General features: G+C 51.4%; 1 protein-coding gene across 3 annotated transcripts; it reads left to right on the top strand.

Moving 5' to 3' along the window:
• The first annotated feature begins 7,283 nt into the window (after positions 1 to 7,283).
• Positions 7,284 to 21,342, top strand: LOC113972260 (neuroblastoma suppressor of tumorigenicity 1). Of its 3 annotated transcripts, none has more exons than XM_027693126.1 (4): positions 7,284 to 7,303; positions 17,840 to 18,031; positions 18,211 to 18,322; positions 21,054 to 21,342. In XM_027693126.1, exons 2-4 carry the CDS (start codon positions 17,865 to 17,867, stop codon positions 21,306 to 21,308), a joined length of 534 nt encoding a protein of 177 aa, XP_027548927.1. In that variant the 5' UTR covers positions 7,284 to 7,303; positions 17,840 to 17,864; the 3' UTR covers positions 21,309 to 21,342. The 3 variants fall into 3 exon arrangements, with proteins under 3 accessions (XP_027548927.1, XP_027548925.1, XP_027548926.1); XM_027693124.1 differs by lacking the exon at positions 7,284 to 7,303 and adding an exon at positions 8,025 to 8,204; XM_027693125.1 differs by lacking the exon at positions 7,284 to 7,303 and adding an exon at positions 14,402 to 14,420.
• Positions 21,343 to 26,653: the final 5,311 nt, after the last annotated feature.

The following is a 26,653-nucleotide window of genomic DNA, read 5'->3' as shown; positions in this document are numbered from 1 at the left end:
CAGATTTGAAGTCTGGAGCCGTTGCCTCCATCAGCCCTTCATTTCTGACTGGTTTTTCACTTGGCAGGTGAGGGAGTCTCAAGGGAAAGCTGCCCACTTCCCCAGAAGAGTATGTTCTGCCACCCTTTGCTATCCTTGAATTGCCCCAAATTCTCAGGGGCTAATCTCTGTTAATTTAGGAATTCCATTTTAATGTCCAGGGGGTGATTGCTTCTGGAATCACTAATAGGTATAAACCACTGGGATTTTTAATATTGACTTTGTTGTAAATCTGAATCTGATAAGGAGAGAAAACATTGAAACGTATTCCCAATTTTTTATATCTCCATAGTAAATCTACTTTAAATGTGAATTTAGGTAACAGATCAAGGAAGAGGGACGGTATCAAGGGGGCAGCAGCATTCCAGTACTGTGGAATCCCAGACTGGTTTGGGTTGGAAAGGACCTTAAAGCTCATCCAGTGCCACCCCCTACCATGGGCAGGGACACCTTCCACCAGCCTGGGTTGCTCCAAGCCCCGTCCAACCTGGCCTTGGACACTTCCAGGGATGGGGCAGCCACAGCTTCTCTGGGCACCCTGGGCCAGGGCCTCCCCACCCTCACAGGGAAGAATTTATCCCTAATATCTAATCTATCCAATCTCTGTCAGTTTGAATCCATTCCCCCTTGTCCTGTCACTCCGTGCTCTTCTAAATAGTCTCTCTCTAGTAGTGGAAGCACAGCAGTGATGGTGTAACTCAGCTCTTCCAGAGAGTTCACATGGATGGTTCTCCAAAGGAGAAGAAATTGGTTTCCCAGATATTTGTACTGGGTTCCCTCTGAGTTTTTGGAGCAACGCAGAACAAAGCACAAAGGTTCTGGTTTGCAAATGCAAATACTGTGTGCACAAGTGGACTAAAGGTGACTGGTTGTCGTAGTGACCTACCATGAGGTACAGCTGATGCTGTAGCTGGAAGGGGGAAGCTCAGGGTGGAGCTGGGGAACCCCTGATCCATGACCTGCTGGGAAAACCCCATTTTTCAGCAGCAATCTGAACTGCTGAACGGCTGAGTTTTGTTACTTCCCACCACCACCACACACATCCCACAGCAAGAAATAAACTTTCTCCTTGTCTCCCACCCCATTCCTGCCTTTCGAAATGGGACTGGTGCAGATTTTGGCACGCCAGCTCCTGTAGGCAGCTGTGTCTGTACTGCTCCAAGAGTCCAGCCTATAGCCCACCCACAGAGAAATGCTTAACTGAGATTGAAACTAAATGGGAACATAGTTTATGGAAATTCAGCTGTAAGATCGCTGTTCTCTTGTGACTTCTGGCTGTCAGCACTTTGCTGTACAGCACTGCAGGCTGTTGGGGCTGGATGTTCCTCGTGGTGCTGGATACCCACCTCCTGGAGCTTGTAAAGATGCTGAGAAAGTTGTTGGTGACTAATAAATCACTCTTCATCTCTAGTCTTTATTGGTAGCGCTTGTAAAGCCTCCAGCTCTGGGTTAAGAGTGGATGCCCCTTCCTGGAAAAGGTCATGCCCTGATCAGTTCAAATTCAGTTCATAAATCATATGAAAGAGTGTGTTTCTTTTTAGAGGTTTTAGAGGATATTCTTCCTCCTTCTCGATGCTGCACTTGAAGTTGTTAGTAGTGATAAACAGCTTAACCCAAAGCCTTTACTACTCCCTGAGGATTTGGGTTGAAGGAGGCCACCAAACTGATTAGAGGGTTGGAGCATGTCTGCTGTGAGGAAAGGCTGAGAGAACCGGCATTGTTCAGCCAAGAGAAGAGAAGGCTCCGGGGTGACCTAATTGCCCCTTCCAGTATCTGAAGGGAGCTATGAGAAAGATGGAGAGGGACTATTTACAAGGGCCTGGAGTGCCAGGAAAAGGGGGAATGGCTTCAAACTGACAGAGAGTAGGTTTAGGTTCAATATTAGGAAGAAATTCTTCCCTATGCGGGGGCTGAGGCCCTGGCACAGGCTGCCCAGAAAAGCCGTGGCTGGCCCATCCCTGGAAGTGTCCAAGGCCAGGTTGGATGGGTAGTGGAAGGGGTTCCTGCCCATGGCAGGGGTTGGGAACTGGATGATTTTGAAGGTTCCTTCCTTCCTTCCAACCCAGGCCATTCTAAGATTCTATGATTTAGGGGTCCAGTTATGATGGTTGCCAAACTCCTACACTTTTCTCCAGGACAATGTGCCAGAGCACAGAAATAAGGGGAAAGGGCTGTAGTTGCCAATGGAGTGAGGGGAAAAGAGGCTCAGGCTGAAAGTGAGTGCTGTGGGTTGTGTCATCGCTCTCTTGAGCAGCCTCTTCCTGTGTTCAAAGTTTGAGACCACAGGAGAAGAAAATAATTTCATGTCCTGATGGCCCTATGCCTGATTTGTAAACACTGGTGCTTGGGTCTATGAATGCTGTGTCTCCCTCAGGACTCAGCATAATGCTTATATTTTAATTTTAATTAGTTGTCTGGAAGTAAATATAAAAATGGTGGCGGACAAATAACTGCTATTTGGTGAGATTCTATGTAAATGAAAAGGAAAGTGGAGCAACATAGATTTTGGTAGTCAAATGTGAAGCTCAGCATCCAGATGCAACAAACACTGGTCATACCTGGAGAAGGCATGGACTTGGAGGTTATGGAACCCCATGGGGATTGCTGAACTGAGGGGATTGCTGCTATCAGGGAGAGGCACAATGAGAAGCAAGAGCTGGAGGCTGGACCTCGACTTGTGCAGATGAGCAGTGAGACAGCTACAGACAGAGAGTGGGATGAGCTAGGAGAGGAATGGGAGGATTTTTCAGCTCTTGATATCTTAAATGGAAGTTACTGAGCTCCACCTGAGAGAGACTGGGTGAAATCAAATGACCTGTACCACACATGGATTCAGATCAAATGATCCAACTGTGCTTGTTGTCCATAAATTCTCTGCAGTTTGTAAGGCCACAAAGGTTTCCTGCAGAGTTCCTAATCTCTGTCCCATGGCTTAATCTGGTTTGAACTGAAGGCAGAACGTTTTTAGCTCAAGGACCCGCCTCACTAGACACTCCCTGAAGATGTCCTTGGCGTGGATCTCAGATGGAAGACAACCTATTTCTGTGCTGATCATTGCTGCTTTGTTCTTCAGTTCCTCCCTTTTAGCTTGTTTTCCTTGGGGTTTGTTTGAGGGATGGCTGATGGTGAGCACTTCCCCTCCTCCTTTTTCCAGGCACAGGGCCCATTTTTTGTTTAATTCTCCCTGAAGATGACGGTTTCGTAGAGAATCTGTCGAGAGATGGTGTATTTCATATGTCAATAAATGTATCTTTGGATAGTGGATGGAAGCCTGGGGCTGGAGCTGTGGGAATGGGATAGGACTTGAGGTGCACTGGAATGGCCACATAGTCCTGCTCTTTGTACCACATCAGACCGAGGGAAAGTGAGTTCACTGGGGTCTTTTAAGGCATGAGAAATAATTCCTTTAAATCGCTGGGAGCATCCTCGCAGGCGACAATGTTTGTGGGAGGCTCTAGTTTACTATCTGCAAAGTCATGGATTTTATATCCATATTAGGTATAAATAGAGGTGGGCTGGCAGATGGAGGGAAGGTCACTGTGACTCCTCCAAGCACCGGATGAGCACACAAGTATTTCACTGAGGCTTCACATTTAACTCTTGTTGCACATTGGAGCAGCCACTGCAGCCTCTGCTACCGAAATTAAAACCTCAACGATGAAAAGTTGGTCTAACACAGATGTCTCAGCATGTTCAGGAAAGCAGTGACAAGCTGGGAACTCCTGGCCAGTTTCATTCCATTCCTCATCAGCTGCAATAGCAGTCTCAAAAATCACAGTCCTGCTCCAAGGCAGGAGGAAGAAAGGCAATGAAAGCAGATTTCTCAGGGGCCCACATTTCTGATTTTATGAACCACACCCTCTAAACTATGAAAATCACATTATCACTTTAAGAATTATATTTGCATTTGTCTTCTGGAAGGTGGGGTACTGGGAGCAGAGAAGTTAATCTGATAAAAAATACATATATATATATGTATTTTGTTATCCTAATTTTAAAAAATGCTGCCTCTTACTATAGCAGGACCTTCAAAAATTTGCCCTTTCAGACTTTTGATATTGGGTGCTTTTCTTCAAGGCCAGAGGGTTTGTGCATGAGGCTCTTTCCATGCAAGAGCAGTGCTACATTGCTCCGTGAGTCACCCCGTTGCAGGTGGGTGCTGGTTTCCTTTCAGTGATGTGCAAAATGTTCCCTGCACACATGTGGATGTTCTAAGTTTGTCCTGCTGGTTGTCAGTTTGTAGGAGCTTCAGTGCCAGGACTGTCTTTAAACACATACAAGCACCTATTGTGACAAGGCCTGAGCTTGGCTGGGGCCCTCAGGCAGTGCTGCAAGAAAAATAATTAATATGAGTGATTGCAGCAGGGGGAAGTTGTGCAGCAGAAAATAAGATAGTTATCAGAAGGAATTTAGCTGGTTGTAATGGAGTTGGAGGAAACTGGTTATTTTTGAAGTAGAAAGGAAAAAAAGCTGTTTGAACTCATAGGGAAGAGGGCACCTGCAAATGGAGCCCAACAGGTTCTTCCCAGCCCTCCCCGCTCGAAACTGCCCCTGCAGACATGAACTGAATAGGAGAAGGATTGTGCATGATCTGAGTTGCTGGGGAAGCGAGAGAGGGAGGGACGGAGGGGCCTGGGAGTGCCTGGGAGCAGGGAATGACTGGGCAAGGTAGAAAATAAAACGATTAAACACACTTGGACTTGCTCGGGGATGGGAGGGGTACGTTTTTTACTGCTGCCCCAGGGCCCTAAAATGCATTGGCACGGCACTACAGAGAAACCACTAATCCCAGTCACCAAGGGGAGGGAACGGGACTTTCTCCTTCGACCCCCTGTGGAAGGGAAGGCTGATGGGATTAGAGGAAACAGCTGGCTTGAGTCGTACCCTGCGGGAGCTGCATTCCCGGGACTCGGGAAAAGAGGAGCGCCCTGCTGCCGAGTCGCATTCCAGGTCATTTGCTGACCCCAGATGTTTTCTAATGAGCTCTCTGATGAATCCTTTTCCTTTACTACCGAGCACAGTCCCTGCCAGCCAGGTCTGTCCCTAGACCAGGCAAGCTGGACTTTGCAGTCCAAGCCAACTAGCCAAATTCCCACTAGGACTCATGCCTTTCCACTTTGCCTGTGCAAAGGGATTCAGCACAGAGCTCAAATCTGGTAACCAAAAGCCTGATGAAGGTTGCTGGTCTAAATTCCTCCTGTGTCTGAACCTTCTCCTCTCACCTCACTTCCCTGCGTGTTACTGAGCCAGAGGAGCGCTCAGGGTGGATTGACCCGGTGGTCTGAAGGAGCAGTGAAGGGCTGTTGTACCCACGTGCTGGATCAATCTTCAAAAAGCACGAATGGTGTTTGTAAGGACTGATTCACCCTTGGCCAGGGGCGCTGGAGCTGCACAGATGTGAGAGTTGCATGCAGGATGTGCTCCTCACGCCCTAGGTGCCACCGCTGTCCCCTCCCTTCATCTGCCTGGGATGGAGATGGGAAATCACTCCCCAGCTTTGGCATGAGCATTGCTCCCTTCACCCGGGACATGTGTGCCCTTACACACAGCAGTTTTAGGTCCTGATATCTTGGAGATGTCACAGGGCTTATTTAGGAACCAAAAAGTAGGAGAAATAGTTTTATTTTTAACTTACAAATACACCCTTTTAATTCTCACGCCCACAGTTCTAGGTCCTGTCCTGACAAGTGGGGAGCCCCTGGCACTGTGGGCGTTTGTCAGCAGGCCCAAAACAGCAACAGTGGGTGAGGGAGGGACATCCTGGAGACAGGAGAGTGAGTTTTTGCTCTGTCTCAGTGCATGAAGCCTTGGTGATCCAGCAGCAAGGGAAAGGGCTGAGAGGGAAGACATGGGTGGGAGTGTGGATGTTTAGGGCAAGGCTCTGTGTACCCAGTGGTGGAAAACAACAGCTGATGAAATGGGCTGTCATTGAGGGTGAGAGTGAGGAGTTGTGTTGTACTACATGTCATACCATGTGGCGTGAAAACATCGGTGTGGTTTGGCATAGGTGTTTTAGGGGCAGGCAGGCAGGCAGGAAGCTCCCCTGAGCCTGTGGAGAGTGGAAGCTGGAAAACAAGGGGGTCATGTGTGGAGCAAGAGCCTAAAAATGCTGCTGAAGCCACTGCCCCTGGCAGTGACTGCTGAGGTCAGCTCCCTTCCTGCTGGTGTTGCCTCCCTGCTCTCCCTTCCATCCTCTCCCAGCTGCAGAGTGGCTGCCTTTAGTCTGTGCCTGAGTCTGTACAAATGACATCTGCAGGCATCAGGTCATCTCTGATATCACGTTGTCAGGGAGGAAGGGGAAAAGTGTTGGCCCAGGGCTTTGAAGGCCTCTCAGCAGCTCCTTTCATCCTCCAGCCAACCCGCTCTGTCCTGCAGCACCTCTGCCTGTGCCTTCTGACACCAGAAAACCTGAACCCTGCTCCTCCTGCCTCCCCACCCCCAAGTTCACAGATTGCTGCTTCCCTTTTATGCTGTTTACAGAACTGGAACAGGAATGAATAGTAGGAAGCAGTGAATGAACTGCACGCTGGCTCACGGCTCCTTGCAGAGTGATCACACCCCAATGCTGAGGATCCCACAAAAAACATGCAAATACTGAACCATGGACCTGATACACTTGGCTGAGTTTCACATTCATGCCCATGGTCTGTTGCTTTGCAGCTGGTTGCATCTACATCTTATTTTTCCTCGTGAGAACTTGCCTCAAAGTCTCTGATGGCTCTTATTTCACGCATATTATTCAGAACAAAGTAGCCTCCTGAGCAGGAGCTCACTGCTGGTCATGCTGGCCATGAGGAGCAGGTAGAGATTAGTCAAAGGCCCGGGTTCAGCAGTGGGTGAAGATGCTGGGAAAACAGATTTTGGGCTCCTGATGGGATGTGTGGTCATGGCTAGAGGCTGCTCCTCTGTTGTTGGCTCTTTTGGAGCTGAGCAGTACATACATTTTGGGGGCTGAATATGTTGCATCTCGCAGGGTAAGAAAGTGATACTGGAAGCAGCTTTTTGCCATTTTATTTACAAATCCTATTATCCTGGAGCTGGAAGGAACTAAGCAGCAGGAAATCATTGCTTCACTGGCAGCCTTCAGCCTCCTTCAGTGAACACCCAGCCCCAAAACCTCTCCCCAGGGACCACTGCCAGGGCATTACCAACGCTTCTCTCAGCACAGCTGGTTCTTCTTACCCACCTCCCCTTCCTGCTTCTCTGATCTCTATGCAAATCCTCACACCAACAGGAGCCAGCAAAGCCCAGCCAAGCCGGGCAGGTATCTTTTGATTTGGGTAGTGTTTAATGTGGGGGCCTCTGTTAGATTAATTGTGCCTATACAGAAACAGAGCCCTTCGGTCCCCAGCAATTATCCCACCGGAAAGGTAGCCATGAATGGGGGTTCACTGGGATGGGGTCTGGCTGTTAGTTTTTCAGTGGGGAGGGGAAAGAGGGAAAGAAGAAGAAAGGAGAGAAAAAGAGGAGAAAGAGGAAGGGAAAAGAAAGGAAAAGCAAAAGAGAAAACCTTTGTCTCTGGTGCTGGAGAACTTTCCCAAAGTCTTCAATGTGGCCAGGACTCTGTCCCAAGCACTCTCTAGCAAGAATTGTGTTTAAATAAGAATTGTTAGCGTTCGGCAAGCCCGATCCAGACTGTTTATGTCACTTCAGGAGTAAGCGCTGGGACATTCCCTTCGGACACAGTTCTCCAAAGACCCCTCGTTTTTGCGGCCGGGAGTCGCCACCGTGCTCTCCCCGTTAGTTTTTAGCTCTTTACGGGGGTTTCACGGCCCAGGTCGGTGGCTGAGCTCCGTGTTAGGGCTCCGGCTCTCACCTCTCAGCCGGGCGGCCGCGGGGGCTGCTCGGGGGTCTCCGTGCCCGGTCTTCGGTGGGTCCCCGGCGGGGCGGGCGCTGCCACTGCCGCTCCCTCCGTCCCTCCTCCCGCCGTCGCTCCCTCCTTTCTCCTCCTCTCCTTTTCCACCCCGATTGTGCAATCGCGAGCGGCGGGGCCGGCGGCACCGCCCGGAGCCCGGCACCGGGGGAAGGGAGGGAGGGAAGGAGGCGGCAGCTCCCGCCCGCCCCGCGCCTCCCTCCGTGGCCGCCCCGCCGCGCCGGGGATGCGGCAGCCGCTGGGCACCGCCGGGCCCCGGACCCCATGGGATGTCCCCGCCGTCGCCTGGGTGGTGAGTAGCCCTTGGCTTTGTGTCCCCTCCCCCCCCCCCCCGAACCCTCCCCTCCCCCCCCCCCCCCCGCACCAGATTATTCGCCTCTTTTCCTCTCCCTTCTCTTCTTCCCCCACCCTGCCGGTGATTGATGGCCGGGGGGATGAGGATGTAGCCACGGGCAGAAATCGGTTGCAGATGAGGCGGACTTGGGGGGATCTGCTCTGCAATCGTTAAACAATTTCCACCGCCGCTTTAACTCCAGTTAAATATAAGGCTGGGAGCTGGGGAGCCGGGAGCTGTGTCGGGCGCACATCTGTGGTACAGAGTCCTTCCCTCCTTCCCATCGCTTTCGGGTTTCGAACAAAAGTGCACGGGGAAGAACGGGAACGCTCGGTATCGATTAACCCACCCCACCAGCGGACGTGGGGTACTTCAGCGATCGTAAAGGAAAGAACGTTTCCCGATGGCCAGGCAGTAAACTTTTGTTCCTTGAAAAGTTCATCCTGGGGATGAATTTACATCCTTGTATCCTACAAATAGTTTGGGCATTTACTAGAATATACAATGGCATATACAATATATCCTTACCTGTTTCTTGAGCCCTAACGTATTTCAGTTTGTCAAAGTATTTGCAGAAATTCTGTTTTGTTCTGTACAGTAATATCTGTGTTTTGTGCTCAGTGAGGACCTCTCTTTTTTTTTTCTGGTAGATATTTTGGGAACAGAACATGCTTTAGCTAGCTTTCAGGCTGCATTAAAGTTGATCTGGACAATTCCTTATTCCCTACTAATATGCTCTTATGAGGACACCAGAAATTTCTGCTCTGCTCCACAATCTAAGTTTTACATACAGGATTAACTCCATCAAATTCAAAATTCAGCCTGTGGGAAGTGTTTGTGGAGTTGGGACACCACAGCTTTGCCAAGCACGGTTTTTTTTGGAAAAATCTGCACCTTACTGAAACAAGCGGGAAAGATCCTGGAGATATGGAGAGAACCAGATTTTCCCTTGTATTTTTAGCTGAAGAACTCCATGTCCTCTTTGCAGTGTCCAACCAGCCAAAACCCAACTGTACAGAACGGGCACTTTTGCTTTTTTGAAGGCAGTCTCCCATCTCGTAAAAGGCAGCTCGCCTCAAATTTGCAAACCGCAGGATGGGATATGGAATTTGCCTTCAGTATAAAAATCCCAAGTGTTTGCAAACAGCCCTGAGAAGAATCCAGGCTCTTGGTGTGACCTCTCTGTGCCGAATTCCAGCTTGGGGAGTTTGCGGTCTCGCAAAAAGGGCAAATGAGCATAGTCTTCCTGAGTGCCCCGTCATCTTTCTGGAGTGAGGAGAAAAGTCGAGCTGGAGGGAATTTTTGGGTGCTCTGGAGGTACAGGATTGGGCCCCGAGCCAAAATACTTCTCAAGCAGCCTTGAAGACCTGCCTGTGGTGGAGTAACTTTGCCCATGGTGTGTGTTGGCATCGCCGAGGGCAGATCAGGCTGGTACAACCATGGGAAACCTGCCTGAGGAGCAGAGGAAACTCCTGGGCAGTTATTCCTGCCCAAACGCCATGCTATTCCCATTAAAGCATTGGCATTACCTCTGCCAGCTCCTGTACCATAGCTGCAGTGGCTGCAGGGTGGGCAGAGCTGGGTTCTTGCTCTGTCCTTGGGCCTTGCTCCTGCCCTTTTTGTTTTGCAGTCTGCTGGAAAAAACAACCCTCACCTGGAGTCGCCCAAGCTCAGAGATCCCTTGTGAAAAAGCAAGAGGCAGAGTGTCAAGGGGAGTCCAGCAGGGCTGAGGGCAAAGAAACTTCAGACCCACTCATATCAGACTCTTAAAAACCCAAACAGCTGATAAAACTGTCCTTCTGGGGGAGTTTCAGAGTGGGAATGAGGGATGGTCTGTTCTCCACGCCTCCTGTTAGCCCTGGAAGAAGCTGTGCTTGCTGTTCCCCAGACCTTTGTTTCTTGTGCAGTGCTGTTTAGGGAGGGAGGGATGTGGGGCACTGGGTGCCAGGGCTTTCCTGGGTGGAAATTAGCACTGATGATGGGAATGGAGCAATCCAGCACCCATTCCCATCAGTTATGCAGCTGAGCTGGGCCAATAGCCCCATCCCAGCCAAGATCGCAGTCCTTTGGAGCTGAGCTTTGGAAATGGAGTCAGGATCGAGCCCTTGCTTGGGTCACTCTCCGATGTTGTTTAAATCTCCTTCTTCTCCAACACAGAGCTCAGGCAACTCATCCAGAGGGGAGAAAAGAGCAGCGTTTGGGCCACGGTGTGATTTCCTTGTAGTTACTGGGCCCAATCCTGCAGTTTCAGGAGAAACTGTCTAAATGTCAAGTGCTGGGTCAGCCCTGGTAGCAACTGAAAATACCACCTGAGCTGTGAACTGTTTCGTTACCTCCAAATGTCTCTGGCCCTGCACTTCCATGTGTTTTTATGCCTTGGTGTTGGAGATATTTTGGTCAGCGCAGTGGGTAAATAACACGGACTTTGGGTTTATATCATCAAAACTGAGGAGGCTGGTGCAGTGTAAAGCAGAGATTAAAAGGGCAAAACAGCACTCAGGTCACTGGATTTCTGCTGTTGTGACCAAGATATGACCTAAATGGCTGTTAGAGGGTGAAGGAAACAGCAGGGAGGATCCTGAAAGATCCACAGCTCCATCAACAAGCAATCCCCTTTCTCCTTCCCTCTTTCCCCTACTTGCTCCAGCAGCTGGGAACCTGATCCTTCAGGCGCAACCCTGCTGCGTTGGGTTTTTATGCAAGTTTGGTAATGAATGACCGAGCAAGGCAAAAGCCAGTGTGGTTGGCATCCGAGACAGCTCCCCTCTGCCTGCAGGAATTAAAAAATCATCATCCTGGTGGCCACTATGTACTGGAACTGGTTTTATCTGGTTCCAGTTAGGCTTGTTTTGAGTAAGACGAGTGGTGCCAGATTCTGATCTCATTTGCACCAGTGGAGTCATTCGGAGGAGCCAGTCCCAGTTTACCTCACTCTAAGTGAAAGCAGAACTGGGCCTGCTGGGAGAAGCTCTCCCCAGGGAAACCGCTGGTGCCTGCAATCAAACATGGATAAAAGTGAGCAACTCGCGGGATCCTGCGGGTTTTATTGCTGGCTCCGTGAAAGCTGTGTCCAAACAAGGAGGGGAGAGGCTGTGGCTCTGGAAAATGGTGTGACTGTGCTCTGGGGCAAGCCAGGTGCTTTAGGGAGGTGAGGGATAGTGGCCAGGCTGCTGATAGCGGTACTGTGGGGGTGGAGGAAAAGATATTCCCTTTCCATGCTGAGTGGGAAATTGCTGCTCACAGGGCTCGGGAACAGCATTGGAGAGAGCAGCAGTCACTGTTATCCATGGGATTTTCAAAGGGGTTGGATCCACAGTCTGAATTTGGACACCAGTTGTCCTCCTGCAGGGCCAGAGTGCAGTGGGTGCCCTCAGCTCCAGGCTGACTCTCCCTGCTCTGTGCCAGCGGGTGTGTGGGATGGCTGTGTGGGAAACACCAGCTCCAGGGAAAGCTCAGGAGGGAGCCGAGCCTCACTCAGGTCCAGACATGCGAGCGTGGCCTCCGGCTGGAACACTGCTCACAGCTGTGTTTGGAAGTGCCTGGTTCTCATATTAGCTGAGATGCACTCGGATCCGACCCCCCGCTGGGAATGTTCCAGCCGCAGCGCGCGCCAGGCGGGTTCTTCCCCGCGCGGGGGCTCGGGCAGGGCCTGGACCCTCTCCTTCTCCCCAGTTTGCTGAGGCACCCCAGTCCTGCTGCTCCCCAAAACTGGGCTGGCCCCCGGCTTGTTTTCCAGGTCACAGCTGATCTTTGCTCTCATCCCGCTTGTCCTGCTGCTTTTAGGGGCTGCAGAGCCTCTCATGCTTGGAGAGGGAGTGGAGGGCAGTGTGGGGCCAGGATATGTTCCTGTGCTTCAGGTTGATGCATTTTCCTGGCCATGATTGTTCTTAATGCTGAAGAAATCGAGCAATTGAAATGAATTACCACAAACTGTTTATATGACTCTTGCCTCTTACACAGGCTATTAGTGTATCCCTTTTCCAGCAGAGCTCCTTCAGTACCCCATTCTAAGCCTATCTAAGTCCAGAGGTAGATTTCCAATGACTTTTGTAGGTAAAGCAGCTTGGATTTTTTTTTTTTCCAGCTGCAAAAAATGTATTTCCAAAGTGTTCAGTGCGTGGTCAAGAAGCTAGATTGAAACTCCCAATGTACCAAAATCTTTTGACTTTCTGGCCAAAGTGGGGAGGGCAGAGTGCTTTAAAAATGCCACACTGCTTTTCTCTATTGCTGCTTTATTTCTGTGACTTGCCCAACTGTGCTTGAGTGGAAATTATAATGTTACAGAAAAGGAAGCTCTGACATCTGCTCCTGAAAGGAGCAGAGACAGCCAGGTGCACAGTGAGAAACGACACAGCTTTTGCTCCACTATCAAAAAGTTCTTAGGATGGATTCTTGTGGTTGTTAAATATCAAATGTTTTCCTGTGCTAGTTCCTTGTTTATTTTTTTGTAATTTCTTCCCAGATTTTGCAGCTCAGTGAAGCAAGACTGAAGCTCTGAGCTCAGGAGAGACTTCTGTGTTCAGCTGAGCTCTCTTGTGTCTTGCTGTCCTGAAGAATTACCTCCAGACATTCTCAGTGGAGAGTTCTCTTCCCTCTCCCTTGCCCATGTTGTCATGACATCGATTAGATTTTTTTGACTGTTGCACTCACTACAGTAGAGTCCCCAAAAATGTCAAGTTTTAGCTAAACGCAAATTTCAAAAAAAGAGGAAGTATTGAATAACATCTGTTGTTTTGATAGATTGTTTCAGTACACACTGACTTTTCATTTTTTTGCAGTTGAGATTTAAGCTTTTCCTGCTAATAATGCTGGCTTATAATAATTTTTTGTTCCATGTAAGCAAATATTATTTGAGTTGAGTTTCCTAAGAGGCAATTCCTGGTGGTATTCAGAAGTTATAGACCTAATCCTGTCTGAGGAGAGCCATGCCCTGGATCTTTCTGGGATGTCTCTTTGCAGTTGCCATCAAAGCAGACACTGTGGCTTCGCTTCCTTTTAGGTGCTTAATCATTTGCCTTTTAGTGTTTTAGTGGCTATCAAGATCTCTCCTGGCTGCCTCCACACACAGGAGTGATCCCACCCATGTCCTGGGAGACCTTCCTCCTCTCCAGGCAGTGACCTCCCCTTTCCCTGCAGCACATTGTCCTTGTGTGACTCCCCCACACGATGTTCCAACCTGATTCCCACCTCTCCTGAGCCCCTGCTGAGCACCTTCCCTTCGAGGAACGTTCATGACATCGTGTGGGGCAAGGGCTGCTGGCAACCAGCCCTCCCCTCCTGCTTCCCTCCAAGGAAATCTGCACTCCAAAGACCTCCCTGTGCTTTTCCGCTCTCCCTGCACCCGTCACTTCACTCGGTGCTCCCCTGTCTCTGGTCTTGCAATGAGGGAAACTGAGGCACAGAGTGTCTCTGGGGCCTCCTCTTCCCTCAGCAAGGCTGTACAGCAGCTTTTCTAAGCAAAATGGCACGAATATCCAGTTGAACACAAAGGCAAGATTCAGGATTGCTGTGATTCCTGTCTAACACCATCCTGGGGTTGCTCTTGGTGTGGTGCAGAGAGAGCCCAGCTGGGTGGGAAGCTGGCTCCGTCAGGAAGGGCAGCCGTGTGTCCAGGGAGGCAGGAGAGGACAGTGGAGGTCCCAGCTCTAATCCAGACCAGGAGCTGAAGCCTTCACCTCGACCTTCTCTGCTGAGATCTCGTGTCTCTCACACAAGGTCTTGGATCACTGAGTCAGGCACGGAGGTGCGGCCATTTCCTGTCCTTGTGTCCCATTTTCCTGAACTCCTCCAGCATGGAGCTGACACTGTTTCTGTGCTGTATCCACAGGCTGTGAGCCTTGGCTGAGCAATGTTTGTAAAGCTTAGGGGGTTCTTGTTTCTCAGAACCAGGATGCTGTGTGTGTGGCCATGAGCACAATCTACCTGCATATGTGGTTTTATGTATTTGGCAGAATTGCAAGATCCTGGATAAGAAAAATACCTATAAACACATTAAACTACTCATGAAACATTCCCCATGTCCACCTGCAAGCTTGTCTTGTGTTATGGTGTAAACTTCACACTGGAAAAAGAGGGTAAAACTGATTAGATCTGTTTTATTTTCCTCCAGAAGTGTTTGGTTTCCAAATGGCTGGGAACAGCTGTGGGCTGGATGGTGGGAACGCGGCCTCCGAGGTAATTCCAGTGATTGTCCTCTGGCCAGTGTAACAATGTAGGTTTTCCCAGCTGCTTCCAGGCGCTGCTCGAGGGACTCCTGAGAGTCCCGGGACTGTTGGAATGGGAGGAAAGAGCTCTTCTGGGTGGCACAGAACATCTGAGGTGGTACCAGCAGATCTCCAAACTGGGATCGCGGGAGGCTGAGCTGTCGGCAGAACTCCTGGGCCTCGCAGTGGTTTTGAGATGGTTCCCTGAGACCCACCAGCCATGGACACTTTGCCCCTCAGCCCCTCGGACCTGGGGAGAGCCTGGAAAAGGGCTCTGGAGCCGCTCACCACAAGACTGCAGCTGTGCCTGTGCTGAGAAGTTGTTTGTCTGGGAGCCTGGGATGTGCCAGGCTCGGGACTGAGTCATTTCATTTCCCAAACACGGCCGAAGGGATGGGGAGGAAGCTCCCTGCAGAGGGAGCGGGGGGAGACCCTCACGGGCCGGTGGCTCTGCCGGAACTGAGCTGAACTTTCTGCTTGAAGAGCTTTGACTAACAGGGAAAAAAGTGTGCCCCAGTGCAGGAAAGAAAAAGAAGGCCCTGTGTGGGGGGAAGTGGCTGCTCCTGCCGGGTCAGCCACGGAACACACTTGTTCCTTTCGGGGCTGCAACGTGTAATTTAGCTTGTCACGGAGGAATGTGCTCAGTGCCTTTATTTAATCGGGAGTCTGCAAACCTGCTCGGGTGCCCTGTCTTCCTTTTTCCCTTCCCTTCCCAGCCGGGGGGGAGAAGGAACACGGCGCTTTTGTCTCGGGCACTGTGGCTGCTGTCAGATGAATGGTTTTCGTGGCAGCACTGTTCGCATGACTGCTTTGAGCTATTCCAGCGGACGCGCCAGGGCTGCTTTCAATCCCAGCTCTCTCCCAAACTCAGCTGCATCAGATGTTTTCCTAGGCACTGGCATAAACCTTGTTACTTACTAGAAATGTGGCCCTGCGGGTTCCAGGGCATTCTTGTGAGCAGGAGAGCACCGTGTGGTGTGGATGTGGCGTGTTCAAGGCTTCAGGTCACTGGGGGGTAGCACTGCTTGGCACCAGGGTGCCCTGAGGAATGGGGGAGAGTTGGAATTGCTCCAGCTCCGTAGGGATACCCGGTTCCCCTGCTGTGGAGGCTCCCGGTTGCCCCACTTTCCGACCACCCCCTGCAAACCAAACCAGTGGCCGTTGTTGCTGGGGGCCCTGGTTACAAACACATCCCAGGAAAAGGAGAAGGCTTAAGCATATGTTTAAGTGCTTTGCTGAATCCGGGCCAGGTCCTGTGCTTTAGCAGAGCACAACCTCACTCATCTTCCTCACAGGCACCTAGATGCTCTGAGAGGATCCTTCTTGCCTCTGGCAATTGAACACCTGCCTCTAGGAACAATAAAAGCTCCCAGGGAAGCAGGACTCGGCACAGACAGGAATGTTTGTGTCTTTGCAGCTAGGTAGAGATGCACAGAAACCTGGACAAAAACCAGCCACCACCTTTCTTTGGAAATAAGGAAATTGCTCTCTCATGGGGCATGTGGAAGTGAACTTGTGCACTGACTCCAGAGGAATTTCAGCTGTTCCTCGAGATGGAGGTGTTTGCTGTTTGGGTCGCATCCCAGCTCTGATCTCAGACTTTGGGAGTGAGATTCCTTAGCACAGAGCTGCTGGCATTTGAGGAATAAGCCATGCTGTTTCGGAAAACCAAGCAAACCAAGTGTTTTGTGTGTGTGTGCAGTTGGGCCTGGTTCTTCTTACAGAAATCACAGAATTCCCCCAGTGAAATGGAAAAAAATTCAGGAAGCAGAAGTCCTAAGAGTCATCTTCAGGACAAAAGTATTTAACCCCACGACTCTCATTAATGGCAGGACAAGCTCAGGGGTTAAAAACCCCTCTGCTTATCCCCAGCCAACACCTGCAAACCCCGCTTTGAGCAGGTATTCCCACTGGGGACTGTGGGATTCCCATTCCACAAGTCCTGGGGGATTAGGAAGCCAGGGCTGTACAAGTGTTGCTGCATTACACAATTGTGGTTCTTGTATCACCAGGAAATAAGGAAAGTTAGCAGAGACCCCACTTGATTCCTCAGAGATCCTGTGAGTGAGAATGCTCTTTTCTAGGTGCCATGGGATGGAGAACAGGGAAGAATCTTGTCTCTCTCTTGATTCAAATCCAGGAAGTTGGGCTCAGTGGAGGGATAATAGGGCAAAACCCCATATGACATTAAAATCCCTGAGCTGGAGCTGTGGGCGGTGCCTAGGAAGGTGTCTCAGTCATGTAGTGGTCTTCCAGCCCAGAGGATGTGAGAGAGGACTGTGGAGACAGATGGAGTGACCTGGGAACACCCAGTTGGGAGTCCCCAGCTGCCTCTGACACCAGTGTCTGAGGAAGAAGGCGTTTTTCCTCTCCTTCGCAGCAAACATTAGAGGGCTGGATCCAGGAGCCACAGGAATCAACAGGAGTCTTTCCAATGTGGGCTTTGGATCATTGTCTGGATAAATAAATAGAAGGAAATAACAAATAACATGGTTCTAACAAATATTTTAGGAAGTATAAATGTCTGCCTTTCACCATGACTGGTGAAACCCCACACAGGAAAAAATTTCCCTGTTTCTATGATGCTTTTCCATCTGCCTTTCCCCAGTGATTGGGAGTGTTAATTCAGGCACCTTGGCTGGAGAGCAGAGCAAGGAAACCCCAGGTGGGATTTCTCTGGAAGTGGGAAGTGACCCCCAAGCTGACCGCCTTTGCAAGTTAGGGTTATGCTTGTTATTCAAAGCCCCCGCCTTGTCCGCTCCCCAAATTCCCATCTTTGGAATAACCCTTTGCAGAATTTGAGTGGCTCTATAAAAATAAATATTGTGTTGGTCTTTCCTGCGGGTTCCCTGCCCCTGGATTGAGGATTCCACATGTCCCTGTGTGCTACTGCCTTGCAGCGACACCTGCTGCACAATTCCAGGATGAGAGAGGTTTTCCTTCCCTTTTTCCCCGGGAAGGCTTGCAGTGAGGCCAGCTTTGGCTTTTAAGGTGGGAGAAAAGGAAGTGGGGAAGCTTGTTCCTTCCTCAAATAATAACATTTCTGTGGTCTAGGACTTCTCCAGCCTGGCTTGGCCTGTGGCGGTGATGTTTTCGTTTGCAAACTTCTCCCAGCCCAGCTTTGGGTGGCAAATGAGGAAAAACTGCTGTTGCTCCTGGCACAGAGATTGGGAGAGGTAACGCAGGTATCTCCCTGCCCCAGAGCTGTTTTGAAAGGGGAAGAGGCAGAGCAGCACGTCCCACTCCCCAGGCAGTGTTTTGGGGAGCCATCCTGGCCACAGCAGGGAGGATGTACCTGAGCTTGTCTCAACCAAGAACTTCCATGGGGTTGGAGAACTCAGCTGGTTTGCCTGTTTTTTTTCCTGCTAATGCTTTGCTCTCTGTGTGCAGGTGTAGGATTTTGGCAGAGCTGGCCATGATGTTATGGTTCGTGGTGGGTGCTCTCTTCCCAGTGCTTCTGGCCGCTCCCCCGCCCATCAACAAGCTCGCCCTCTTCCCGGACAAGAGCGCCTGGTGTGAGGCCAAGAACATCACCCAGATTGTGGGGCACAGTGGCTGCGAGTCCAAATCCATCCAGAACAGGTACAGATCCCCCTCAGCACAGGGCTGGAGGCAGCTAATGGCACAGAAGTGGCTTTGGGGACCGTCACTCGCACACTCCTGCCTCTACCTGTCCCAGTGGAAGGCCAGATCTCCTTCTACCTTTGCTGGGAAAAGCAGGCACCTTCCTTGAGCCCCCATCCCTCCTGTTGTCTTTGCAGGGCCTGCCTGGGACAGTGTTTCAGCTACAGTGTCCCCAACACCTTCCCCCAGTCCACAGAGTCCCTGGTTCACTGCGACTCCTGCATGCCAGCCCAGTCCATGTGGGAAATTGTGAGTATCCCTGCCTGCTCCAGGGGGCCTCACTCGGGAGCTCTGCTCTGCCACCACTTTACAGCAAGTCGTTCTCCTTCCCTGAGGTTTTCCCGCTTGTAGTTTCTTTCCAGGGTGTCTCCCAGGTGACTGTGCCCTGTCTTGAGATGCCTGAGTGGAAGAAGCTGCTGGAAGCAATGTGACTGCTGTGCTGAATGATGCCTTTATCCCTCCGTTTGCAGAGCCATCTCCTGTCATTCCCTGCATTATTCATCCCTGTACTCATCCCACGTGTCTGTTCTCTCCACCGCTCCCTTTGCCTGTTCCCTCTTGGGAGTTTTTGCCCTGTTTGATGTCCAGAAGTGCCTCCCCATGGTCAGTCACCCTCAGACCTCACAGTTTCCTGCTACCATTGACCCCGGCAGAGCCATAAACCCTCTTCCAAGGGAAGCTTAGGCCCCAGGGAGCTGGGCTCAGCTCTCTGCTTTGCCTTCAGCTCCCATTTGATCAGAGGCTTTAGTCTAAACTACCTGAGCTGTTGTGTGGGTGGCCTTTGCCAGCACACCGATATTCCTGTGCCAGTGGTGCCGGGAGAGTTGTCTAGCTGGAGCTGGGGATGAAAGGAAGTTGGAGTGAGGTGGGGGTTGGTCTCTTCTGCCACATCTCAAGTGAAAAGATGAGAGGAAATGGCCCTAAGTTGCACCAGGGGAGGTCCAGATTAGGTAATAGAAAAAAATTAGAGAGAGTGGTCAGACATTGGAATACGTTCCTTGGGGAGGCTGTGGAGTCATTGTCTCTGGAAGCATTCAAGAAATGACTAGATGTGTGTGTGTGCTGGTTTAAAGGTAAACCAGCAGGAGAAATGAACCCAACTCAAAAGAGATTATAAGTCAGAGTTACAATTTAATAACAATAATATGATAAATACTATTATATGGACAAACAATTGGTTTTAACCCACAAAACCCAGACGTATAACCCAGCATTCTGGGGCACAAACAGAATAGTGTTCACTGGCCCCCGTGCTGAGCCCCACGTGGTCCCCCTGAGTCTGAAGTAAAAGGAGAGGAAAACCTGTTGGTGAGAGTGCTGGTCGCAGTCCGGTCGAGGTTCTGGTCCTCCTCTGGATCCGACGAGTGAGCCCAGAAGTCCCAAGACCCCAAGATTATATACACTCAGGTTCCAGTGGGAATTCCCAGTGCCTCTCCCAGGGCGGGGAGTTCCACAATGGGTGATTGTGAGTCGTGAGATATTTTTGGAATCCTTGGTGGCCCGTTAGCAGACACGACCCCTCAGGCTGGGTGTGGAGGTGCTGGTGACTCCCCAGAGGGGAGTCATCACACCTGAGTCATTGGCGTGAGGATAGGAACATCCTCCTATCTCACAGGCTTCTTAACACCCAGCTTATAGCCTGAGGGGTCAGATGTGCTCTGGGCAGCTGCTGCAAATGGTCTATTATTAACAGTTCCTGGGAAATGACATAGAGGGTGTAGAATACACAGTTTGGGTTACACCCACACAGTGATGAACTGGTCCTGGCTGCTCTAACTAGGACAGTGTGCTAGTTTAAAAGTAAACTGACAGAAGAAATTAAACCAACTTGAGAGATTACAAGTCAGAGTTACAATTTACTAAAAAAAATTACAATAAATGCAGTGATACAGAGAAAAATGTATCTTAAAACTGTATTTTAACCCACAAAGACAGATGTATAACCCTGCACCCCGGGACAGGAACAGCAGGGTGTCTGGTGTTCGTCCACTCCTGTGCTGAGCACCACGTGGTCCCCTGGGGGCAAAGTAAAAGGAAAGGAAACCTGTTGGTCCAGATGATGATTGCAGTCCTGTTGAAGTTCTGGTCCTCCTCTGGATCCGAGGAGTGACATCAGAAGTCCCAAAACCCCAAGATTATATGTGCTCAGGTTCAGGTGGGAATGCCCAGTGCCTCCCCTAAGGCAAGGAGTTTTACAATGGGTGATTTATCTTTGTGAGTCATGAGATATTTTTGGAATCTTTGATGGTCTGGGTGTTGCAGCTGCCTGTTCTGCCAGTCCAAGGTGGCCCATTAGCAGAGATGACCCCTCAGGCTGGGTGTGAAGGTGTTAATGCCTTTCTGGAGGGAAGTTATCACAGCCGAGTCATTGGTGTGCAAACAAAAGAACACTCCCCTGCCTTGCAGAGTTTCTTTAACACCCAGCTTGTAGCCTGAGGTGTCAGGTGGGCCCTGGGCAACTGCTGCAAACAGTCCATTTATTAATAGTCCATCAGAAATGACAGAGAGGGGGTAGAATGCACAGTTTTGGTTATACCCACATAGTGATAAACTGGTCCCAGCCCCTTTAACTAGGACACTGTGGCACTGAATGCTCTGGTCTAGTTGACAAGGTGGAGATCAGTCATAGATTGGACTTGATGGTCTTGGAGGTCTCTTCCAACCTAAATAATTCTGTGATTCTATGATTCTGTGATTTAGGAGTGATTATGGTAGTGCTGGGTTAACGGTAGGACTTGTTGATCTTGAGGGTCTCTTCCAGCCTTCATGGTTCTGTGATTTTCCTTGGGTCTCTGGAGCTTGTGAGATGTTCCCAGACAACTCTCACCTTGCAGACTGACAGGGAGGTTTGGTTTCTATGGATAGACACCCATCACTTCTGGCTTAAAACACCCCAAATCTTCAGGGCATGGGGCAGGTCAGACCTCCCTCCTCAGGACGGGATCCTCCACACTCACTGTGTCCTTGTCCCGCTGCCCAGGTGACACTGGACTGTCCGGGAAATGAGGAGATCCCCAGGGTGGACAAGCTGGTGGAGAAGATCCTGCACTGCAGCTGCCAGGCATGTGGGAAGGAGCCAAGCCACGAGGGAGCCCTGTTTAACGTCTACCTGAACGCTGAGGAGAATATGCCTGGCGAGGGTCCTGGCCCCCACCACTACACCCACCACCAGCAGGAGGTGGAGGAACCTCCTGCCTCCAGCCACCACCACCATGAGGAGGAGGGCGAGGAGTGACCCGGCCTGTGCGGACTGTCCTGGCAGGGGGGTGTGAGAGGGAGAGGGTTTGGGGAGGGGGGGTGGGTGGAGTCTTTCCTGTCTAATTGCTGCCCTCACGCTTTGCTCCCCGACACCCCGGCACTGGAAGAATGTTTCAAGGCACAGGCAGGGCTGGAGCTGCTGAGTGGGACGAGAGCTCAGTGTTTTCTGATGCAAAACTACTTGCACATCATAGTAATAATATATTGAGAGGAGCGGGAGTGTGGATGGGGCGGTTTGGCTGAGAGCAGGAGCTGAGTGGGGCTCCCAGGGCTGTCCACAGGTTCCAAAACTGTGTGGAGCCCTTCTAGGGTTTTCTCTTCTAATGGCTCCTGCCTAGGGTGGAGGAAAAAGGGACGCAGCCTCTCCACAGTCCCACAGGAGATGCACATCTCTCCTGGGGTGCTGGGACCAGCAGCATCCCTTCTTCCTCCTCCCTCCCTGACACGTAGGCTCAGCATGGACACGCTGTTCCTCCTGGCACCTGCTGGATCTGGACTAATCTAACCCTAACACTTTGTATCAGGCAGCTCTTGGGGAGTGTTTTGCCCCAGGATGTGCCTCTGGGGCTGTGTGTGGGAGGCGACTGGGTACTGTGGTGGTGACAGCCAGGGCCACCACATGGCTCCTTGGGGATGAGGGACCTGGATCATGCCATGAGTGCTGAGGCTTCACATTTCATGGCTGCAGGGGAAAGCCAAGAACCAGTGGGAGTTTGGGTAGGAGCCAGCCCTGTACCCCCTCTCCCTGCTGCACTTTTAACGGTGATGGAGGGAGAAGGGGGCCCAAGGGCCGGGATGTCCCTGTGCTGGCAGGGCTGGGGAGGCTCAGGGTGGGCCCTGTGCCCCTCCTGCTGCCCCTCTCTCTCTGTTGTATAATTGCTGATTCTTTGCGCTGTCCTGACAAGAGCTTCCAGAGCTTGTAACTGATGCCTCTCCCCCCCCCCTTTGATGAATTTTGTTTTGGTTTTGTTTTTTTTTCTTAAATAAATTAGTTCTGACTTCCACTGCTCAGTGCTCTGATGCCTGTCTGGTTTTTGGCAGTGCTGACACCAGGACATCAGCCAGGACAGACAGGAGGGGCCAGGCCAGGGCAGAACCATGGCTCCTGCAGCTTTCTGCTGCATTCCATTTGGGAGGAGGAGGGAGAGCTGCTGAAAGGAAAACTGACCCCAAATCTTCAGCATGTGTTGTGCATGTGGGCATGGGGAGCTGCACGTCAGCTGTGGCCCAGGCGCGGTGTTGCTGCAGCCGGGAGGTTTTCAGGCTGTCGGGTCCCACTTGTGTGGGAAGTGTGTGGGATCTGTGGGATCACACGACCTTCACCAGCTCTGTTGCCACTAGGTGACAGTCTTGATCCAGCGTGTTTCATCCAGGCGTTCAGGGCCTCGGGGAGCTCTTCTGGAGCAGGGGAAGGAGAACTTGGACATGGGCTGGACATCCCTCTGTGGGTGAGGAAGGGCTGGGTGCCTTGGCTGAAACCAGTGGGCTCTTTCCCAAAGGGGTTTGGATCAAGCATTCCCTGAGCACCCTTGCAAACCTCTGGTCCCACTGATGCCAGGCCAGTGTGGATGTGCCCTCAGAAACAATCAGTGATGCTCCCTAGTCTGAGTATGACCTTGGGGAAGGTCTCATCATCTCCTGGAGGGGCCAGAGGCTGTGCTGTGCCAGCAGCCAGCTCTTATTGCCTCTCTTTGAGTGCAGCTCTTATTTCCTCCCTCCTTGAGTCCAGCTCTTATTGCCCCTCTTGTTGAGGCTCTGGGGGCTCTGCACAGGTTTGGAAAGCAGCTCTCTGAACTTTGGGAAGTGGGAGAGGGTTTGCGTTAAGGCGGCAAATGCTACAGGGACAGGCTAAACAGGAAGGACCTGGCAGGGCTGGAGGTGTCCTGTGTGTTAACATAATGTTTTCATGCTGTGAAGTGTCTTCCCAAGGAAGAGCCAGGAAGAGGTGGAGAAACCCGTGGTGGTCACTGAGCACCATCATGTGGCCTTTTACTAGTGTACAGTGGAAACAGGCTGGATTTAGCAGGGGGCTGTTCCTGTAAACTCCAGGAGCTGCAGTCCAAGGTGTTTGAAATGGGATGTCTCCACCTCCTTTCAACACAAGCTGAGCTTCAGCAAAGGTAGGCAGTGATGGACTGTTGTGCAGACGAAAATACAAATCTTTTCAAGGTAGTTAGCCAGGCTCTGCCCAAAATCAAACTTAGGGACCATCCCAGTTAAAGGATGGAATGAGGCTGCTGCATTAATCCCTGGACTGCCTGGATGTCCTTGCTGACGTCTCTCAGCATCCCAGTTTGATTCTCTTTGTCTCACCAGCCCTTTGTGTTTTGCCATGTTGACACTTGGGTGTCTGGTTTTGCTTTCCCTGCTGGTGGTACTGGAGAGCAGAGCCGGTGGAAGCCATGATCCCTGCAGATGTGTCTGGAAATGTAGCACAGGGAGAGAGCGCAGACAGGCCAGGAGAGCCGCTGGGGTGGAGAAGCTTTTGCAGGGATAATGGTAGGATTTGAACCTCATTTCAAGGCAGGTTTTTAAAAAACCATTTTGCTTCGATGAGTTCAGATTCACTTCCCCAGCAAGCACATCCAAACCAGGAGTAGAAAACCTCCCACTTGAGGAGGAAACACTCCTGAAAGGTTAGGCACAGGTTGCCTTGAGAAGCTGTGGTTGCCCCATCCCTTGGAGTGTCCAAGGCCAGGTTGGACAGGACTCGGAACAACCTGGTGTAGTGAAAGGTGTACCTGCCCATGGAATGGGATGGGCTTTAAGGTCCCTTCCAACCCAAACCATTCTGTGATTCCAATCCCCTTCTCAGAAGCAAAAGCTCTGGAGGATAACTGAAATGCTCCTAAAGTCGGGGTGCAGCCAGGCTGAGAAGGAAGCCTGGACTTGCCCTCTGGCATCACTTCCTCGCTGAGCACCAGCATGGATCCAGCTGGGATAAATCTGTCCTGCTGCCTTCACTTATCCTGCCTGGGGATGCTGCTGCAGGGTGGGCTCAGGGTGGGGTTTCTCTCTTCTCCCAGCAACAGATGGGCTGAGGAAGTGAGGGTTTCCTGGCGCAAATGCTTTTCCAAAGAAACCTCCTGCTGCGATCAGAGTGTTGCGTGTGCTGCTCTGCCCTGGGATCCCTGCCAGGACACAGGAATGCAGAGGTGGCTGGGGAGGTTTGGCTGGGAGCATTCAAGGAGAGGGTCCTGGGCAAACAGAAGGAGAGCAGAGCTTTTCTTGGTACCAGTGACAGCAACTGTTTCTCAGAGAGCACTTTGGCACGGGGTGTGTATGGGCTTTGTCTCTGTGCAGGGTGAGCCCTGCCTTGCATCTCCCCCATCCTTTGCTCAGAGGTGGTTTCCTGAAATGCTCGTTCAGCCACTGGGAAAAACATGACAAAGTTGTTGAAAAGGTGATTAGAAAAGTAGGACTTGCTAAAGAGATTGACTTCTGTCCTTGAGTGGGTGACGGGGCAGCACAGACAGCACTGGGGTGCAGTGGGATGAGGTGATGGGGTGTGTGTGATGCACAGCTGACACTCCCCACACATCTGCAGCACAACTTCCCAAGGGAAGCATGTTAAGGAAAGCTTTGGTGGTGTCTTGGGGAGGGCAGCAGCTGGCAGTGCCTGGCCCTGTGAGCACAGGGGTGGGTGCCAGGGGCCCAGCAGAGACACACATATGCCTCTGGTTTGTGCTGGAGCCAGTGCCCTCAGCTCTGGTCAACCCCCAACAGAAATCACAGCCATTTGTTGGGAAAAACCCACCTTTGGGCAGCTGGGTAATGAAAAAAACCCAATTAATCCCTTCCCAGCATCCCAAGGAGTTGGCTCTGATGTGTGGAGGTGGTAGCACAGGACACTAATGGCACTTGGAGACTCAGGGGTGTTTCCTGATCTGGAGCCACCAGGCTCCACTGGGTCCTCTCACACGTTGCCTTCCACTTGCCAAAGGGCAAGTTGCCGTAGGTGCATGCAGGATTGTCCCTCAGACAAGGATCTGGGCTACCCAAGGTCAGCCCAAAAAACGCTGAAGTAGAGGGGCCAGCCCTCTAGCTGTCCCAGCACCAGTGCAGCCTTTCCCCTTGGCTCTGCCCCTCCATCCCTGGCTGCAGATTGTGGGAATATCAGCCAGTCTTGTGATGCCTCTACTTGCTTCCTGAGGGCTCATGTGCAGGTTTTGTTGATTTTTTTTTTATTTGGTTTTGCAAAATTTTGCTTTTTATTACCCAATGTGGAGGATGGAGCCTGGCACTAGGAGCTGGTGACCAAGCAGAGGATGGATCCTGGCACTTGGGCTTGGCTACTGACCTGCTGGCCTAGCTGCCAGGTGAACATGGGGGCTCCAGTCCTGGCACAGATGGTAGGATGGCAGGAATGGCAGGGATGGCAGGGAAAGCAGAGAATGGGGCTGTTTCTTTAAGGCAAAAAAGAGAATTGTCTGGCTGGTACTTTGTGTAGTTTAGCCCAGATCCCTGTTTTAATTAGCGTTTCATTTCATCTCCTCCTCTCCCCCTCCAGCCCCACCTCCTTGGAATCAGCATTTCTGCATCCTTTCCTGTGCATTGCAGAGCAGCAGGTGAAAGTCTGGCTGGCACCTGCACACACTCACACACACTCACACACACACCCTGCAGGCTGGACGCACCTCTGCCGCGGGAGAGAACCCTTCCGATCTTCCTCCTGCCGAGCGAGCTGGGCTGGGAGCATCCCGGTCCTCGCTTCAAGCTGCTCTGCCTCCTCTCGCCGGCTCTGGCTGCAGCAGCAGCAGCGCCCGGGCACGGAGAACCTACGGGGGCCCCGGGGAGAGAGCTCTGCAGGGAGCCAAGCCCAGCTGGGAGGGTAAGAGCTGAGCCTCGGGGGGCTGGAGCATCCCCAGCATCTGGGGCATCCTGGAGCCCAGATCATCCCCAACATCCAGGGTATCCTGGGTACAGAGCATCCCTGGCATCTGGAGTATCCTGGGATCCAGAGCATCCCCAGCCTCTGAAGTATCCTGAGTGCAGAGCACCTGGAGTATCCAGAGCATTCCAGGGTCTTATTATTCCCTGGTCCAGCGCATCCAGAGCGTCAGAGAATCCGTAACATCCTGCCATCCCTGGCATCTCGAGTATCCTGCCATCCAGCACATCCCCAGCATCCAGCAGCAGCAGCCAGGGACATCCCAGAGCAGGGGCATTTGCAGGGACGAGGCACTGCCTGGCTGTGAGTAACTGGGAGGGAACCTTGCTTCTGCTGATCGGCTCCTGGGAATGTCACTCTGCCCTGAGTGCCAGTGAAGAAAGAGAGCAGGGGAAGAGAGGAAGACGAGGAGGAGGAAAGGGAGAGGAGGA

The sequence above is a fragment of the Neopelma chrysocephalum genome, unplaced genomic scaffold (assembly GCF_003984885.1).
Source record: "Neopelma chrysocephalum unplaced genomic scaffold, ASM398488v2 Primary Assembly neopelma1_90, whole genome shotgun sequence".
Taxonomy (NCBI): Eukaryota; Metazoa; Chordata; class Aves; order Passeriformes; family Pipridae; genus Neopelma; species Neopelma chrysocephalum.
The sequence above is the reverse complement of the archived record's forward strand: the minus strand, read 5'-3'. Positions and strand labels throughout refer to the sequence as shown.

Bases quoted from the DNA above. Each gene is read 5' to 3' on its own strand.
- LOC113972260 (XM_027693124.1), top strand. From the start codon at position 8,182: ATGTCCCCGCCGTCGCCTGGGTG. The intron at 8,205-17,839 runs GTGAGTAGCCCT...CTCTGTGTGCAG, and splicing joins TCCCCGCCGTCGCCTGGGTG to GTGTAGGATTTTGGCAGAGC. The intron at 18,323-21,053 runs GTGAGTATCCCT...CCCGCTGCCCAG, and splicing joins CCCAGTCCATGTGGGAAATT to GTGACACTGGACTGTCCGGG.